At 38.7% G+C, this 18,938-nt stretch overlaps 1 protein-coding gene across 1 annotated transcript in view; it reads right to left on the bottom strand.

Moving 5' to 3' along the window:
- The window catches only part of CPED1 (cadherin-like and PC-esterase domain containing 1), a 330,870-nt gene extending 312,252 nt beyond the window's left edge, over window positions 1–18,618 (bottom strand). The window contains exon 1 of the mRNA XM_012652732.1: window positions 17,681–18,618. Within this exon, the coding sequence (XP_012508186.1) occupies window positions 17,681–17,929 (249 nt within the window). The 5' untranslated portion in view covers window positions 17,930–18,618. The remainder of the gene's footprint in view (window positions 1–17,680) is intronic.
- Between the last annotated feature and the right edge of the window lie 320 nt (window positions 18,619–18,938).

Below are 18,938 nucleotides of genomic sequence, written 5' to 3' on the forward strand. Positions count from 1 at the left end.
TAGGTAGGTTCTGAACAAATAATACAGAAACAAAAGCAATGAATTTTCAATATCAAAATTGTATCTCCAATAGAACTTTTATGAAATAGCATCCAGTTAAACAGTCATTGCCAAAACCCATTATCACCCATCCCTCAACCCAATTTTCCCATTGGCACTCTTCACCATGCATAATTTTATATTATTTGTTTAGTATCTGCCTCACCTTTTCCTCTGTTCCATCAGGGCCTAGATTTGTCTGCTTTGGCCATTGCTGTATATGCAGCTCACTGCCAGGTTCCAAATAAGAGAGAATGGATGACTGAATGAGCAAATGAATGGATACAAGAATGCATACATAGTATGAGTTCATTATTTGTAAAAACGTGTATACCCTTTAAGCATTTACTCATTATCAGGTGAAAAAAATCCACTAGGAAATCTCAGTGGAGGCTTCAATATCTGTATCTCAAACCATAAAATATCCAAGTCCTCTTCATTCCCAATGCCTCTTTCCTCCACTTCATTTCCACCGCCCACTCCAATGGCCATGTCTTGAACTGCGTGGTCCCCAAAACAGCCCCTCCTCTGAAATTGTAAAATGACATAGTGCCATTCTCTGATAACACTTATGTGTACTTCTCTGCTCCTCTCATTTATTCCCCATGTATTAGTTCTTCAACCACTAGTCTTTCACCCAATCCAAACTTTCTACAACCTCCTTTTTCCTCACCTTTTCTCTGTAGCTCAGATTCCACAGTCCAACACTCCAATCAGTCTCTACCCAACATGTAAATTCCCCTGTCCCACTATCTTTCCATCACATCCTTGTGGCAAAACATCAAACACGGAAGAGCCGGGATCCATGGTAAGTAAGACAGACAGGTCTCTGCCTTCACAGCACCAGCAGCCCATCAAGGCAAGCAGACGTAGTTATACCAAATTATGATAAGCCAGGCAAATTGGGAGATATAGGATGCTGTGGAAACACTGAGCTGGGAGACCTGAGGAAGATCTCAGCAGCTTACCTGTCCTGTACCTAGACTGGGGTTGCTGAGAGCCACTGAAGAAAAGTGCCCAGTGGACAGATTCTGATTGGCAAACCCAATTCAAGCCTCTGTCTCCTGGCTCTTTCTCATTATTCATTTGTTCATTCATTCATTCATATGCCTATTTAATATTTGAACATTTTCTAGGTGACAGGCATAGTCCTAGGCTCTGGGAGTGCAACAGCGAAGAATCCTGGCAAAATTCTAGCCCTCACTGAGCTTACTGTTTAGCAAGAGGAGAAATAAACAATTAATGAAATCATACAATATAATTTCCTGTGGAGATGAGGGTTCTGGTCTATTAAAGACTAACCCAGGAGCTCTTTTAGAGGATGCAGTATTATTGTTTGTCTATATTGTGAATGTTGTGTACAAAAGAAAATGGGAGAAGAAAAACAATTCTTCAAGGCAGAGAAAAGACAGGAAGAGATATTAAATCAAGAAGTCCTTAAAGGCCAGGATCATGGACACTTTTTATTGAGTGACAAATGGAGTCAGTTAGGCAACAAGAAATGATTGACAATGATGATAAAAATGGAGCCATGCAACATTACTTACTATCTTGTTAGGTAGCTGTAATAATAAGAGACCTAAGCCTAGTGAGTAGTCGGTAATTTAAAAACTGATGACTCTATGCTGGTCTTTACAGGTAGGTCCAACTTTGATGAACTTTGATTCCTTTTACTAAAAGCTATCTGAAGGAGGAGGAGGAGGAGGAAAACTGGACTCACTGTAGATAAAGAAAGAGTGTTTTTCTTGTTTTATTTTCTGGATGGAGAGGCACCCTGATAGAATTCCAGAAGGCCAGACTTTTGCTACCTAAATCACAGTATTTCCTGAGGACTATAAACCACCCCTCCCATAATGCAGAAAAGACGTTTAAAAAAAAAGAATGAAAGCAGTGATAGTAACCAGAGTGACTAAGCCATAAAGGAGAAGCCTCAGAACAGTCCAAAGGAGGCATATAACCATATGGGGGAAGCCTGGGAAGAAAGAGAACTGTGAGGGTCTGAACACTCAGTTCTGCACTATGGAGCCTGACGTGGGGTAGAAAGAGGAACAGGACGCTCTGACCATGCTGTGTGTAACTGAGAGAAGGAAGGGGATGGAGGACGAGAATGTTCTTAGGGGAACGTATGGGAGAAAAGTTCAGGAGAAAGGATTTGCTGTGAAGACATCACATAAACAGAAAGGGAGTCTGTAAGCCCAGCAGAAGAAGAGAGGAGGGTACGAAAGAGGAAAACAGAAGGGAACAGCCAGACTGACCCTGACTTGGCCATCCCAGGCTAGAAAATATTTAATGATAAATGATGCCAAGTCCCTTTAGTCCTCAAGGAGCATCCGAAATACTAATACCTCAGAGACATACCACAACTTTTGCTTATCAGAAAAGGCTTGTCATCACATCTATTGAACATTAAGCACATGACCTCAAGGTAAACTCCCAGGATTCCTAGGTCACCCCTATGTTAATGCCCATTCTCCTCCCTCACAACTTTTGAACCACCTGGTGCCTTTCTGAAAAAGGTGTACAATATAGAGCTTGTGTAACGAAGGGAAGGAGAAGAGAGGAGGAGAGAATGGAGAAGAGGAAGTTGCAGGACAGAAAGGAGAAAAAGCCAACTGAACAGCTTCTCAGCTCTTCAAACTCCAGCAAATGCACAGTCATGCTGGGCACAGCTCCGCCTCTGTGCACTTCTCTTTCCTTCCACACAGCAAGAAGCCTGGGGGCAGGGAGAAATTGAAAACAAAACTGAGAACACAGAACCTCTATTTCTCCTCCAGTGCATCCCCAGGGTCACAAGCTGTGACTTCTCACCTTCCCATGTCTTGTCGGCTACCAATCTCCACCTCTGCTGGAATGCTCCTCTGTTCAGCCAGCATGAAGCAACCTACAGTATTTCCCTTCTCTGCTTCTCCCAGATTTTTCCCCCTCTTTTCTAGTTGTTATTTTTTTTTTTAAGTCTTATGAAGACTCTTTTTCAGACTCCTCTGAAGACTTTTCCTCCAACTACTTCAAGACTCCCTTCTTTGAGATGCTGCCCACATGCACAGCTGTGGGTTGTCAGTTTACTATTTACTGTAACCTCACAGACTTAACGAAAACCCAACTGAGATTATAAAAACAGAAATAGCTGAGAGATGGTGGTCTCGGTAGTTACTTTCAAGATATCTTTAAGAATAAGATAAAACTTCAAATGAGAAGATCAGGAGAGAATGTAGTTTGCTGTTTCTTTTGGCGTATTTGATGTTACTCTTTTCTTGCAGCAAATAAAAACAGCTTCCGATCATCCCTATTTAGTCTCTTCTCCTTCCCTCTGTTTTTTTTTTTTTCTTCCTCTACAATCTTTCCCCTTTAGACACTCACATAGAGCTTAACAAGAGGAAGACATTATTTTCTTTCCATCTTCAAGCCCTGATCTCTTGCTGGTGATAAAGCAAATGCTCTCCAGCTGCCTCTTTGAGGTTCCTTATTGCCCTCTGAGTCTGACCGCAGTGTCAGCAGTATTTAAAAGATGTTCATAATGAGTTAAGTATAGAATTGACAATCCACAATTATGAAATAACAAGCAGAGGACAAGGAGAGACCTTGTTCTTTTGAAAAATGTTAAAATAATAGCTAGTCTCTGTCTCCTGATGCCAAAACAACAAGCTAATTCAGCAATTCAGCCTTAAAATAGTAAGTCCATACAAAGGCAATGTAGCAGTAAGGAAAGAGCACTGGGGCCATTACAACAACGATATCAAAACTTAAGCATCATGCAGTCTACCAAACATTTTCATAGATGTCAGAGACTCTGAATCTGAGCTTAAGGCCATTCCAGCCACACCCCAATGCTTCCTGACTCCCAAGTCTCCCTCTATTTCCCAGCCCCATTCCTTATCACCTGACACTGCTTAAGTTCATTTGATGAACTTCACTTTCCTCCTTTGCAAATGAGCACCAATCAATACATTTCATCTCACTGTCAGTGCCACTGCAAGGATCAAAGGAGACCCAAACAGTTTGGACAAAAGCATTTGAAAATATATATTCCTCCACAAATGTAAGGCATTATTAAATAAAGATATCTTTAAAAAGATGTCAGATAAAAGAACATCTTGAAAAATTAAAATATTTTAAATAAAAACCTTAAAAGTTTTAATTGTATGATTTCATAGGGGTTCTGTCAAATTACAAGTGAAATATGAAAAGATAGTGTTTATATATTGGGAACATTAAAGCATTTAAAAGTAATCAATGAATCACTACCTCTGCTATTCTTCTCTGATAAAAATCCAGTGTTAGAGCAAATATGTCCTTATGAAAAAAATATATGAGCACTAATACCATTGTACAATAAATATACTTCTTAGATTTGGGTGTTAGACAAATAATAGGTCCATTTGTTAACTGCACAACTAAATATGATTTCATTTTACACTTGGTTATAATGTTCTGAAAGTAAATTCACATAGCACGATACAAAAAGCCCTTTATGAAACATTAAATTCTCTTTTTATGGCTTAGAAATTATGGTCACCATTGTCTAGTTTTAGGGCCTTCCAAGAGTTCACCTACAAATTCCTGAATTCCCCACTTTCATTCTCCATTTCAATCCTCACTCTCTTCTTTCCACTCTGCCAACGACAAAGTGTGCCACTTGTCCTCTCACCTCCCCTCCTGCTTAGCTTATGACCTCAACTGTCCTCCTAGCCCTGCTGTGCCCTCTGCATTTCCCCTCTGCACACACACAGACCCCAGGGTTCTCAGTGGGACATCATGAGGGAACTTGTGGCAGCCAGCCTAGAATCCCTTTCTGGCACAGAGCAAATGTGTCCTCTTCTGGGCAAAGCGTCTGTCCAGCCTAATGCAACACCTGCCGGATGTAAGGGTCGAATTCAGGCACTGAGTTGGGGATTAAGAGATTCTCCATCCACTGCCTATTCAGCCACCACATTTATACACCCTGGAGGAGGAGGATAAGTTCCTAAGCCCACTTCAAGTGTTTAGCAGTGTCAGTCCCACAGAGATAACATCTCTGGCTCCTGTCTTCTCCCCTCAGCATTCATATCCAAGTAGCAATCAGTTCATCTGGACTTTTTTCCAGAAATCCAGAGTTCCTTTGAACTGCACAGATGGTCAAGGGTGGGCAGCCAACATACTCCATGCAGCAGGCCCTGCCTCTCCAAGGCAGCAAAGGTCTGCTCCAGTTCTTGTTGAATGAAAGGCTGCAGGACAGAGGCACTCACCTGGCAGACCCAGAGAAACTTTGTCTTATCCCATCCATGTGGGGACCAAAGTATTATGAAGAATGGGGGAGGGGCCAGGCATGCTGGCATGTGCCCTGCCTATAATCCCAGTGCTTTGGGAGGCTGAGGTGGGAAGATTGCTTGAGGCCAGAAATTTGAGACCAGCCTGGGAAACATAGGAAAACCCCATCTCTAAAAAAATAAAAAAATAGCCGACATGGTGACTGGTGCCTGTGGTCCTAACTACGCAGGAGGCTGAGGCAGGAGGGTCACTTGAGCCCAGGAGTTCCAGGTGACAGTGAACTAGGAAGAGGCACCACACTCCACATAAAAGAGTAGAACAGGTTTCCTCCAGCACATATTTATGCCTGAGCACTCCTTCTTTTTCTTGCTTATTCTGACCATTTTTATGGCTGTTTACTCTCAGTGACTTCCTCATCTTATCCTTTGAGATTACTGGCCATTACTGATATACGATCTTGGAGATTACCCTGAGTAATCTTTTCCCAGCATGACTTAGTGCTAACAACTCTCTCCTGTGCTTCCCCTCTGGAAGTCCCACCCAGTCTACCCTGTTTCTGCTCGTGTTGCCAGATGCTGTATTACAACACTTACACATCATAATACAACCTCACTTATTCCTTTCAGAATCAGTCCTAGAGCTCTCCAAATTATGCATTCATTCTAGAATGTTTATATATTATTAGATGGCCAACTTCTTGCTTCCAAAATCAAAAATTGGCAGGAAATGGCAATATCTAGTAATATCAAAACATAAGCACTATTTCTAGAGAAAGGAATAAGACATCATCTAATACTGATATCAAATTTTCAAGTCCTTAAACTCTCTAATCCTTTATGGGATAGATTGTGTTGCAATATAGCTTTTGGCTTCCTTCTCTGGCTAGCTGGAAAAGCAAATTCCCTTCCTAGAGATCCAGATTATTCCTAAATGGTCCAGCAGAAGGTTTCATAAGCAAGGCGTAAAGCAAAAACCATCTCTTCTAACATGACAGATTGCTTTGGTATTCTCAGGAAAGCCAGAGGTGAGGATATCTTTTAAAGGGAGGAAGACCTGGGTGGAGATGTTGTTTGGGAATACCAGAGTTTAAGAGTACAATTGAAAGTTCAAAAGAAGAATTCAAGGACTGCTGACCAACACAGGGAAGTCTATATTGGATACACAGCATGAACTTACACTAGATCCCATTCATCCATTCGCCCAACATGTTATGTGCCAGGAATTGTGTAAACTTGATCTCTGCCCTGACCCAAATTACAGTAATTTATTATAAGGTTTTGCTTCAGTGCTAGACTTCACAGGGTATTGTTACATTATTATAAATGCTTACTTTGTTTAGGGTTTTGCTAAGAATTGTGCTTAGGATCATGTGTTCATCATTGGATAACGAGGCCTACTCCCATTTATATCATAGAAAAGGTGCTTCCTTTTAAGAGGTCATTATCTTATAAGAAAAATAGGAGACAACTTTAGCTTCTTGAGGTTTATATGTCTGACAAAATATATTTCCATAAATACAGTTAAAGCAGACATGGTATTACTTTTACCATTGATTGTTTCTTTAAAAGAAACATAGCAAACTTACCCCCTCCTCTGTGCCCCCACACAAAAAATCTAACTCTGTCCCAAATCTACTTGCTTTTAAAATAGCTTATGTAGCTCTAAAATACTTGGATAAATAGATTTAGCTTGTGCAGTAGGAAATTTCAGATGGGTTATTAATGTTTTCATTGTTTATTTTGGAGAAAAAAAAGATAGTCCTTTAAGATAATAACAGAGAGAAGAATCAGAAGAAACATTTGAAATCACTACTGCCCTCTGAGTGTGTCCAGTAGGGAAGGTTTACTGCTCAATATGAAAGCCAATGTTCTGGTTGATGCTTTGCTAAGGTCAGGTAGTTCCTTCATTGCTACAGAAAAGTCAATTTCCTGTTCCATTTTTTCCTGAAGCATTTGTGCACTTTGGCTAAATTAATGCTAGATTTTCCACTAGGGAAGAACTAGGCTTAGGGCTGAAGCTATTGAAATGCTATTATACTTCCTATTGCTTGTTAAAGAAACAGTGAAACGTCAAAAGGAAACTCAATTGTGATAGCACAATTTTGGACTTCTAGTGGCATTTTGAAACATAACTTTATAACTTGACATTTGTATAGCACACTGACCTATAATTTTTTAATGAAAAAATGAGGGTTTCCAGTAATCACATTTATGTTACATACATGCAATCTTTTCCCAAGAAGCACCAAACACAATGAGAATATTTTCATGATATTACTCTTTGGTATATGATCATATATACATTTCCCTGTCTTTTATAATCTCAATGTTTCTCAAAGGACTTTCAGCCACATAATTTGATCCCATAACATCTCTGTGACAGGCATTTCCATCCCTAGGCCACAGACTAGGAAAATCAGACTCAAAGAAGTCACTTGTCCATGGTCACTCAACTCTTCTTCATTGAAACTGGGACTCCCCACCTCAGTCCCAGCATTTTCCCCTTCTCCTGGAAAGGGTGAGTGGGTCACAGCAGGATCTGTTTCAGACACATGAACCTTTAACAGGTTGCTCCAGTGGTCTCCAGAAATCTGTACTACCACCCCAACACCACCCATTTTTTCCTATGTCAAAACAAATAAGAAATATCAAGACCCAGGAGCAATATTACTGTTTTTAAGTAAATTCTATTTTCTTCTTGTAGATACTCACTATCATCAGGCTTTTCCCTCCAGGATGCTGACTCTCGCATCCTGAATTGGCCACTTTATCCCAGATCCTTCTCTCAGGCATACTCGAAATATGTTTAGGGCAGCAGATACCACCTTCAATTTGTCAAGATCATCTGTGAAGTATCTTATAAGAAATTGGCCATGAAAAGAAATAAAATATCAAAATTTGTGAATAATTTACATTTTGTAAATCAGGGAAGATGTGCTACATTCCCACTATTGGTAGGGCAAAGTGACTTTCCTGAGCAGGAGAGGAAGGAAGTATTATATCATTTACAACTCTGAAAATCCCGTGTAATATGCTTGCCTTTGACTATATCTGGAGGTGTCAAAGGGGAAAGTGGCTGAGGCCGGCTACCATAGGACAAGCAGATTTAAACATTTGCCTGAGCAAAATATAATCAAGAAAACATATAGGGTGAGGATCAAAGATATCATTGTGTATGAATTCTTGAAACAAATACAACATAACCTATATCGAGTGCTTGTTTTTGAGGTCAGAACTTAAACCCAACTTTTCAGGGGCAGGAAGGCCATAAGCATTTATGGAACGCTCACTCTGACCAACCATTGTGCTTGATGTTTTCAAATACATGATTTTATTCAGTTCTTACAAGTAGGGCTTAGTTAGTTTCACTTTTCCAATAAAAGGTTTAAAAATTTAGCTAAAATTTGCCTATGGCCCTATAGCTAGGATACAGACAAAATTTGGACCAGTGTGTTTCACAACATACCCTTGATCTCTGGGGCTTTTTAGTCAATGCACTTAACAGGGTTGAGATTAAAAGTTTTGCTGGAGATAGTTGGGTCTATTCTCATCATAAGCTGAGTTACAGAGCTTTCGTCTTACCAAGTTGCTCTGATTGGACCACACTATAAGCAAAGTGGTGGAGATTTCTACCAATAGCTTCCAGCTAAGGATTAATGAACCAAAGGTAGTTATATTTCAAGGCACATGATCAGGCCCAATCTGCACTGCCAAATCCATGTGCTCTTCTTAATAATTATTTTGGTTCATCTATTATTTTGAATTATAAGTACTTCTAGCCTCCATTAGTGAATTTAATTGGAAAGTCGAATACAATTTTTTATGATCCTTACACATAGCAGACTCAATTATCTTTTATTGTTATATTTCTTTTTTAACACTGTACATGATAAGTCAAAATGCTTAGTTTTACACTTTCAACAAGTCTCCAAAAATTATAAAAATTAACAAAGTGCTGTTTACCTTGCCAATTTCCAACATTGGTGTAGTTTCTGTCACAGAACATAAATCCTATTTTAGAATATGAGCTCATTCTCTTAGTGAAAATGGCTCCTTTGAAGAAAAAAATCCAAAGGAAGCCAAGAAGAAAATGAAACCAAAATATTCCTTTCACCCCAAAAGGCCACAGACTCAAAGTTGATAACATGACACACTTTTTATAATGTTAGTGTATCTAACGGTTTCCATTTTAGAGAGTTTATCTTACATGAGTTTCCAACTCCATTAATACAAGTAACAGAATTGTTTAGAGGGATAAAGAAGCAGAAGCTCTTGCCACCATCTTGAAAAAACAAGCGAGAATGACACATAAAATGATTAATTCCTTGATATGTAGGAAATTTAGCATAACTTATTTAAATATGAGCTTCATCAAGACTTCATTAAAATTTATCTAATGTAAGCAAGTTTGAATTTGTTTAAAATTCTCTCAGTATGAGCAATTTTTCACCCATATGCATATTTCATTATAAAAATTTTACACAGCACTCTAATCAACTATTTCATAGAAATTCACAGGCATTAAAGGCTCATCAGGCAGCCCTACTAATTCCATGAAAGTCGTATACCTCTTAGTATGCTGACACCATCACTAGAGAGCCTCCTATACATAAACTCCTGTATTTAAACTCCATCAGCACGAATTTTAAACGTATATCTTCCAATACAGTTACAATATAGAAATGTGTAAAAGGAAAAGCTCAATTTTTAGTAGAATCAATCTGTTAAAAATGGAAACTTCTTAGTACAGAGAGAGGTTAGATGACGGTAACAATGAGTATAAGAGGGGATGTACTCAGAAAGGCACATTGGTTGGGAAAGGATGTTCTTTTTTTAAATACTTTAATACTTGATACTTGAGAATATTTATAGGATGAGGATCCCGATGAGACAAAGGAGCTGAAGATATCAGGAGAGATTGGTGATAATCGATGAAGCAAATTTAATGGAGAAAAATGGTGTGACGTTTATCATTAGCCAAAAGTCCAAGAAATAGAACAGAAAGGAGTTCAAAGGATACTTGTGCAAGAAGAAGGAGAAGTGGAGGACCTTTGAGTTTAGTGAAGAGAAAAAAATCTTAACCTCTTTCCTCCATTCCCCACTCAACTCACCTCTCCACATCCCCAGCTGTAAACATACTATTAATCTCAACATCTCAGATTAAAAAAAAAAGATTCAGCAGAACTGAGGGCTTGCCTACAGATAAGCAGGCCTGACTTTGAGTGACATATGAGCCTCCCTAAATTTTGTTTTGATTCTAAAGACTCATATTACTGTGAAAGGGCAACAGTTTAGAGGCTAGGACATAGGGAGAGGATGTCAATGAGGCTTTCACCTCAGACATTCCTAACGCAAGGACTTATGTTCATTGCAACCATTACTTATTGCTCATCTACTTTGTGAAGGCCAAATTTTAGGGCCACAGGGACTACAGAGATGAGTAAGTCCTCGAGAAAATTAAATAATAATTATTCTGATAGTTAATATTTGTTGAGTACTTTCTATTTGCCAGACACTCTAAGTGCTTTGCATGATTTATCTCTTTTAAGGCTCATGTTAGTTTTGGGAGGCTGGTGTTAATAACACCCATTTTCAGATAAGGAAACGAAATCTCAGAGAGGTCCAAAAATGTGTTCAAGGCAGCAAGTTACCAAAGGGTATTCATTTGAGTCCAGAGCTCATGTGCTTAACTATTTTGCCTCTCCAAGTTTATTAGTTTCCCAGAGCTGCTGTAACAAAGTATCACAAACTGGGTGGTTTAAAACAGCAGAAATTTGCTAGCCATATGAAATCGAGGTGCCAGGGCTAGGAGGGGGTTCCGCTCAATTTAGTGGCTTCAACATTATAACTACTGAAAGCATCACAGTGGAAGTATTATGGGAGTTGTGCATAGATAGCATAGAACGTGCAAGCAGTTGGAGGGGTAACTAGTTAGACTACAGAAAAGCCTAGGTTAGTGGCAGTGAGGACACAGCATTGAGATTGTGGAGGTAGACTCTAAGATTTTAGAATCTGATGAACTCTTATCTGGATTCATTTGGGGGACTGGGGAAAATCTCTTTGCACCAGCCAGAAAGGCTTGCGCCAAGGTGATATTTATAGAAATTACTCAGTATAATAAAGGGCTAAATATGCATCATGGTCCCAGAGAGAAGTGAGAAATTAAAAGAAGCCCCATGTCTACAGGCAGTACACAAACCCCAAAGAGGAAATCTAAGTGTGGGCAGAAGCCAAGGAGTACAGACTGGGAAGCAACATACAAGTTGGTTGAGACAAATGGTTCTGAATAAGAGCTGCAAACGAGGCAAGAATGTTGTGGCCGTTACATGACAATGTAAATATGGTTTAAATGACTGAATTCTACACTTACAAATGGTTAGGAGGGTAAATTTAATAATTTTTTTAACTACTATTAAATTTTTTTAAAGGATAAAAATTTTTAAAAGAAGAATAAAGGAAAAAACCTGAAATACGCTATGGCCTTTCTAATTTGGAGCTGGCCATGGGCATCAGTGGCAGGGCTCAGATTTGGTAAGCAGCCAGGCCAGGTGGATTTGGTGAGGGGCAAGGCATGGGGAAGAAGCAAGGTGTATCAAGATAACCCTAAAAAAAAACCTATGCATCCAGGAGAATGGTGATGGGGTGTCAGCTTCTATTCATGGAAATACAGAGGTTAAGAGCATTGATTTGGGCAAGAAATTTGTGAAAGAAAATTATTTGAATGTTTATAGTTTTTTGCAATATTCTACAAAAGATAACAGGAAATTGGAGATATAGGTGATGAGTGATCTGTCCAAGAGTGAAAATTAACAATAGGTAAAGTTGATACATTCATCAAGGAAAAGCATAAAATAAGACCATTAAAGGTCCAAGGAATTGAGCTTGGGAATGTCTACCTTTATCATCAGAGAGAAAAAAATAAACACTGAAAGGAGATCACACTTTCTTCAGAAAGGTCAGAGAGATGCTTCAGAGAAGAAGGATGTAGATTGAAAATTGATCATTAAATTTAGAAATCAGGTGGTCACCAGGAGAGAAGTTTCAGTAGAAAAAGATCAAATACAAAGGAAAAGGAATGGCCAGGAATGCATGCAAAGAGAATCAGTTACAGGTTCTCTGAAGGGAAGTAGAGAGAGAGGGAGCACATTACGTTAGGTAGATTGCCAGGTACAAAGAAAGCTTATTGTTTTACCAGTTCTAAACATGTTTGCTGGCATAAGGAATGGTCTAAATGTTCTAACTGGCAACACTGTAAGTAATAGTGGATAACCGTGCAGCCAGTTCTGGAAAACATTGGAAAGGGGGCATTCAAGAATACCTGAGGAAAGTAAGTTTTGGCAAAGAGGCATTTTCAAACAGCTTCCCAACTGATCCCCCTGCCTTCAATTCTATTCCACTCTAATCCATCCTGCAATGTGTGTTGTGGAATGTTCTCTCTAATACATTAATCTATTCATGTCAATCTTTGTTTAATATTCTTCAGGGATTCTCTGTTGCTTTCAGAATAGAATCCAGATTCCTTATCATGTGCACATTTCCAACATCCAGACCCTGTTGAACTTCACCTTGCGTGTATTTGCCTTCCTGCTTCATTCAGCATCACACACACAGAAGCGCGCGTGCGCGCGCGCACACACACTACATAACAATACTTTAAATTCTCCAAATGTATCAGGCCATTTAATTTCTTCTTTGCATGTGTGGGTTTTTCTGCTTATTATACGTTTTTCTTTCTTTATCCCCTCTAGTTCCTTCTCGCCTCTCAAAAAGTAGTCTTATAATGATCAATTTCCTAGCCCTGTGTTTAGTTCCTTGCCCGTCTCATAGCGGCTTTTATTTCTGTTATCACCAGTATCTCATAAAGAGCCTGGCACATACAAATTGCTCAATAAATGTTTACTAAATGAATGACCAAATGAAAGAATGAATAAATGAAAGGGATGAGGAAGGCAAAGATGAAGTGAGGTTTTGTTTTGTTTCGTTTCAGTTGAAGATGAGATTCTCAGTGAGATAATTTTTTAAAATTTTGAGAAAGCAAGGCCATTTCCCAAGAGTGAGAGCACATTTAGACATTTCTGGAGGATTTTTAGAAAGCAAGGTTATCACAACCACTGTATCAATAGTTACTAGATCACTTTGCCTCATCTACCCCTCTAGTGGGTATTACTAGCAAACTTGTGGTCATCAAACTATGGACACTGTTTTTACCATCTCTGCCACCACAGACCTGGGAGCTCCCACTCACAGTACTGATTGCAAAGGAGGGACCACCTTATCTTTGCACTGGCAGGACCACACCCACCAGGCCCTAGCTTCCCCAGTGGCTGCCCTAACAATCCAGGTTACACAACCTGGAAGTAGCGTGAAATAGACTCCAACAAATAAAAGGCAGAAGAAGAGATCAGGAGATAAATTCCTTGCTTTCTGCACCTTTCCTCCTATGCCTGTTCCGAGATGCAGTAGGTTAAAAAAAGCCCCTCTGGATATGACTCCCAATGAAGCAGACACTTGTGTTTTTTCTCCCTCTTTCTCCTTTCTCTTCCCCACTCTTGTGTCTCTGGGATTGCATTTTCCAATAAAGTGTTAGCATGTGTGTGTTTGCCTCAGGTTCTGTTTCTAGGAAACCTGGGCTAAACAAGTAATTTTTAAGACATTTTCAAATGTTAAATATATTACTTACTATTAGAAATGCAAACAAAATTAATTAGAACATTTTTAATGAAAACAGTCACTCATTTGCATTGGGCTGTGTTTGGATGCTGGGGAGAGTAGAAGTCATATAGAATAGTTACTGAAGGAGAAGGGAGAGTCAAGAAGACATGGAAAATGAATAGTCAAGCAACAGTCAAAAAAAAATAGTAGCTCTCATTGTGGGGCCGTCAACAGGAGATAATCAGAAACACATGGCTATGGTGAGTATAAATGTAATCCCCAAATAGAAAAGTTTTCATTAAAAGAGCATATACTACAGAGATTTTCTTCCATTGGGTCTGTGTATAATTTAAAGTGCTTCCAGGGTTATGAAATGTTAAATCGTTAGATTCCATGAGAACAGACAAATCTACTAAGTGACCTATTTCAGTGAAGACAACACAACTATGTTTATATATTAAATAGAAATAATTTTAAGACTCAGCATATTATCAGACAATATTCAAACAACTAATGCTGGGAGAAAATCCAGAAGAAATGACAAAAGTACATCTGCTTAGCAAGGCCCTTTGGAATGTTCAAGTGGAAAAAAGAATTAAAATTTGGCAAGAAAGAGGGAGAGTACTTCCTCATTATGGAAAGTTGGCATATACTATATCATGATCTCAATCCATATTGAAAACAGCTTTAGACATTGAAATGGATCCCGATTGTAAAGGTGTATAGGGCAAAGTCACCCACCTTCAAATCTTTGCTACTACAGAACCCTGTTACAAGGCTGATAAAGTATAAAGGGTCTTCTCAGAGAAACGACTGCAACAAAAAAGACTGGGAATACTTAATGCTTGTTCATCAATGAACAAAAACTCTGATCCAAGAAATACTCTGTGGGTATACTTCTGAATGTTTATCCCTGCAGACACTACAAAATTCACTGAAACACTTGTTTTAATATCCTCAGTTGAAGTCTTTAATTAAGATTTTTTTCATTTTAGGTTTATAAAGCTCGATCCAATTTACACATCCTGAAGGGGCAGGTAGTTTAACGTGTAAACATACTGGTTGTTAAGCATTTTTGGTGGTTTTTAGCATGTTTTTAGTTCTAGCTGACAGAAATCAATGATATTTTACTCCAGAGATCTGCACATACACATGCATAAAATATTTTGCATAAAATTTCTGGAGTTTATAAACATTTTCTACATTCAGATACATTCTGGAATCCATGAGCCACAGGATTCATGTCTTAAGTAACTAAAAAACATTTAACTCAAAGACGGATGGATTCAACTAAGAAAAACCTCTAGTAACACAAATATTTTGTTTTTTCAAAAAAAAGTAATAACAAAATATGAAATTTATAGGTAGAAACAATGCTACTTCTATTAAATGCCTGAAAGCTAATTCTAGGTCTTTAGAAAAACCTATATATAATAGCATCTCATCAGTTATTTTTCAAATGAACTTCACACATAGTTTTTTTGAGAATGATCTATATATTGATCCCAAAGAAAGTTCTTTCTTCGTTTTAGATATCTTAAAGAATATCTGATCATTTAAAACTAGATTATTATTTGATTCCTTTTTGGAACATATATTACAAGTAGAACGAATTTGCATCTGGTTTTAACTAACATGTATCTGATTCTTTCTAGATTTCTTCATATCTCAGATAAAAATTGGCTCTAAACCAACAACTGGCACAGGTTAAAAATGGAGGTACATAGCTAATGTTTGATAATTCAGTTTTCATATCTACTGGGATACTAAACTATAATTGTGAATTTAGAATCTTGTGTATGATTAAAATATAAAAGACTGTGAATCATTTGGAAACCAAAATCATCATGTGTTTGGCACTTTGGTGAAGAAAATTCTAGAGTGAATGTTTTACACCAGCAGCCAATAAGTTTCAGATGGTTTGTAAGTAGCAAGAGATTTAAAGTTGAAATGGAATTTTCTGTGACAGCCCACAAATAGCGGTTAACATATGCCTAACTTACCAAAAAAGCAGGAATCACAGAGTCAAGCAAGGGAGTCAAAAAGGCTGCAAGTTAGTGAATAAAACCTTTTTATCCAAAATTCTTAGCAAAAATTGTAGTCACTTAAGAGTAAAACTATTTCAACTATTTTTGAAGAAATTATATTTATCGATACTAGAAACTAAGAAGAAGTGACCTTCAAAGTCACAGTTTACATCTATCATAAATTTGATGTCTTCGTGAAAAGAAAAATAATGGAAATAAAAGTTAATGCTAGTATAAATGAACAAAAAATACACATTCTTCAAATACTTTATATCAGTAAAAACTGATTCACACTTTTAGTTTAAGTGTCATCTAAAAGCTCTGCTAATTATATTACCTGCTATTCTTTGCCATAAGATATTTGTTGGTCAAGATGTTCCTTAACATTATGGATAACAAATGAAGTCATTCACTTAAAAGCTTTCAAATTTTCTTCGTTTTAATCTAAAATTATTTTCTATTTCAATAAGTTCTTGTAGTTGTGGTTTCACAAATTATTATGAGAGCTTTGAATTCACTTTGATTCAGAGCATCAGTCCTGCAATAGGAACCAAGCGGCTTGATAACTGTTCCTCTGGGGATGCATCTTGTCCTAATGCTAGCCATGTGGCCTATCTAAACGGCTTTGAGTGTCAGTCATCTTACCTGCAAAATGATGACAATCATACCTACTGTACCTATCTCACAGGGTATAAACCTGAAATTAAATAAATAAAAGACTTTTTAAAACAAGTGGCGCTGGAGGTATCAGTAATAATGGTAGCAGTAGAGCTAGTATTCAAGAGGAAATTCTGCTTCAAACAATAACCAGGATCATAAGATCCACCTAGCTCTACTGTAGATACAGAGTACTACTTACAGATTCCTAAATTATCTTGCCATGATACTACTTGCTGTAGCATAAAATTCAGTAGCTTTTCCACCACGATTTTTTTGTGTGTAGTTTTTTTTTTTTTCTTTTTCTTTTTATACTGGACTGTTTTACAGATCATAGTTTTACTGATACGCATGAACAGAGGGGGTATATTAAAACAGAAATTCTGTGGGTTTTGTTGTTTTGTATTTTTTTCAACACTTGACAAGTAAGATTAGTGGTTTACCAGAATCGTGTAAATATAAAAAAATCTCTATTTCTCTAACTCTATAACCAATAAAACAGAGTGTTGTCAATTGTTTTGAAGAAACTTATACTTTTCTTTTAAATGGTTTAGAAATACATATATTGCTTCAGAAATGTGTTCACCGATTAAGAATTGATTTAGCTAATTATAAAATAGAATTTTGGAATATCTTTTGGTCTGTAATGGTCTGGGTACTCATACTGACCACCTTGAGGAAAAAGACACTCAGTGTTTATCACATTTTTTGAATCTTTGATTTATGTTTCCAAATTGTAAATCCTCAGATCTCTTAGAATCCTAATATTTTAGAAAGAATTTGCATCATTCTCCCCTCCTGCATATTGTCTATTTCATTCTGCTGAAATGAAGTGAAATGCTAAGAGAGAAAATATTGGCCAGAACTTTCTGGAAGTAAATATAAGAAGCTGAAGCTTATGTAATGTGTTTCCCTGTCATCAGGTCACTCTCTAGGCTGTTTATACTCTGGATCCCTTTCAGACCTCATGGAAGTTAATTTTAGTTTTGCAGAAAGGACAGAGAGGCAGACTGCTGCCTTTGCAGAAACTGTCTCCGTTAAGCTTATGAGAGAGAGTCTTACCTTTCTGATTTCCTGTGCATCACCAGAGAGAAGGAAGCACTGTTTGTCCTGCGAGAATTCTTTCTTGCATCTGCTTGCCTGGGTTCCAGTGGACGAGCGTGGGGCAGCGCCAGGGACAGCGGCTGTGAGCTTCCTTGTCCCTCGGAGGGTCAGGGTCTGGTAGAAGAGACAGATCGCCACAACCAAGCCCACCAAGAAGGGCCGGGGGCAAAATCGCCGACGACAAGGGAGCACTGGGCGACAGATCATGACCAGTTCAGCTTCACTTGGCCCCTGTCCACGTTGCGGGAAAAGTCATAGCAGCTAATTTTTGTCAGCATGAAAAATACAAATCTGTCCTCTTTTTCCACAACTCCAATCAAGTTTGCTCCATCCCTGCTTAAGAACTTTCCGAAGGGTCATGCCAAAGAATCATAGGTCCCAAAAGTCTGAGGCGGTTAATGAGAGCCCTTCCATGGATGACAGTAAAAAGTAGCTGACCAGGGTTAAAAAAAGACATCAAAATAATAATAGATGTAACAAATAACCTGAGTGTTGCTGCCAAACCGTTGCTTCCGGCAATGCCTTATTTTCACAACATCCTTCAACTCACAGCAAAGGAGTCCGACTCTGCCTCAGCTTCACAGGAAGAGAGAAAACAACACCAAAGTAAATCTGGAGTCTGAAAACAGCCTTGAAGAATGCAATAGGTTAAAACCAAAGTGCCTGTTGCACAGCTGGACGCAGGCCAGGTTGCCTTAGCAGTTCCTCATTTTTCCTCCGGGTTTTAAAGCAGTCCTGCTTTCAGCCTTTTGTAAGCTGCCCTTCATTCAGCTTTAAATTCCCACTTTCCTGTAAGCATTCACGGCTTTTAACATAAAAAGGGAGTAAGCGCTTTGAATGGACATGGTTACTGTCAGGGTTTTGCTTGTATTTGTTTCATTCCGTTTCAAGTTCAAAGTTCTGTGTACTTACTCAGTTTTCATCCTTTTAGCCAGAAAAAAAAAGTTTCCATGATCCACTAATGGATTGCTGATCAAAACCACTCGGAAGGAAACACCCAGTCGGATGACTGCAATTCATCTCTCTCTCACATACACACACACAAACACACACGCACGCAGACACACTGACCCACACGCGCGCGCCTGCTGCACACCCGGCCGGCGCTGAGGACCTCGGGCACCGCTGCCACCCAGGCGGCCCGAGCGGGGCGGGGCTAAGGCCAGGGCTCCTCCGGCCCTGCGGGGGCAGCTGGAGCCGCGCGGGCCGCTCTGGG

The sequence above is a fragment of the Propithecus coquereli genome, unplaced genomic scaffold (genome assembly GCF_000956105.1).
Source record: "Propithecus coquereli isolate 6110/MARCELLA unplaced genomic scaffold, Pcoq_1.0 Scaffold4, whole genome shotgun sequence".
Taxonomy (NCBI): Eukaryota; Metazoa; Chordata; class Mammalia; order Primates; family Indriidae; genus Propithecus; species Propithecus coquereli.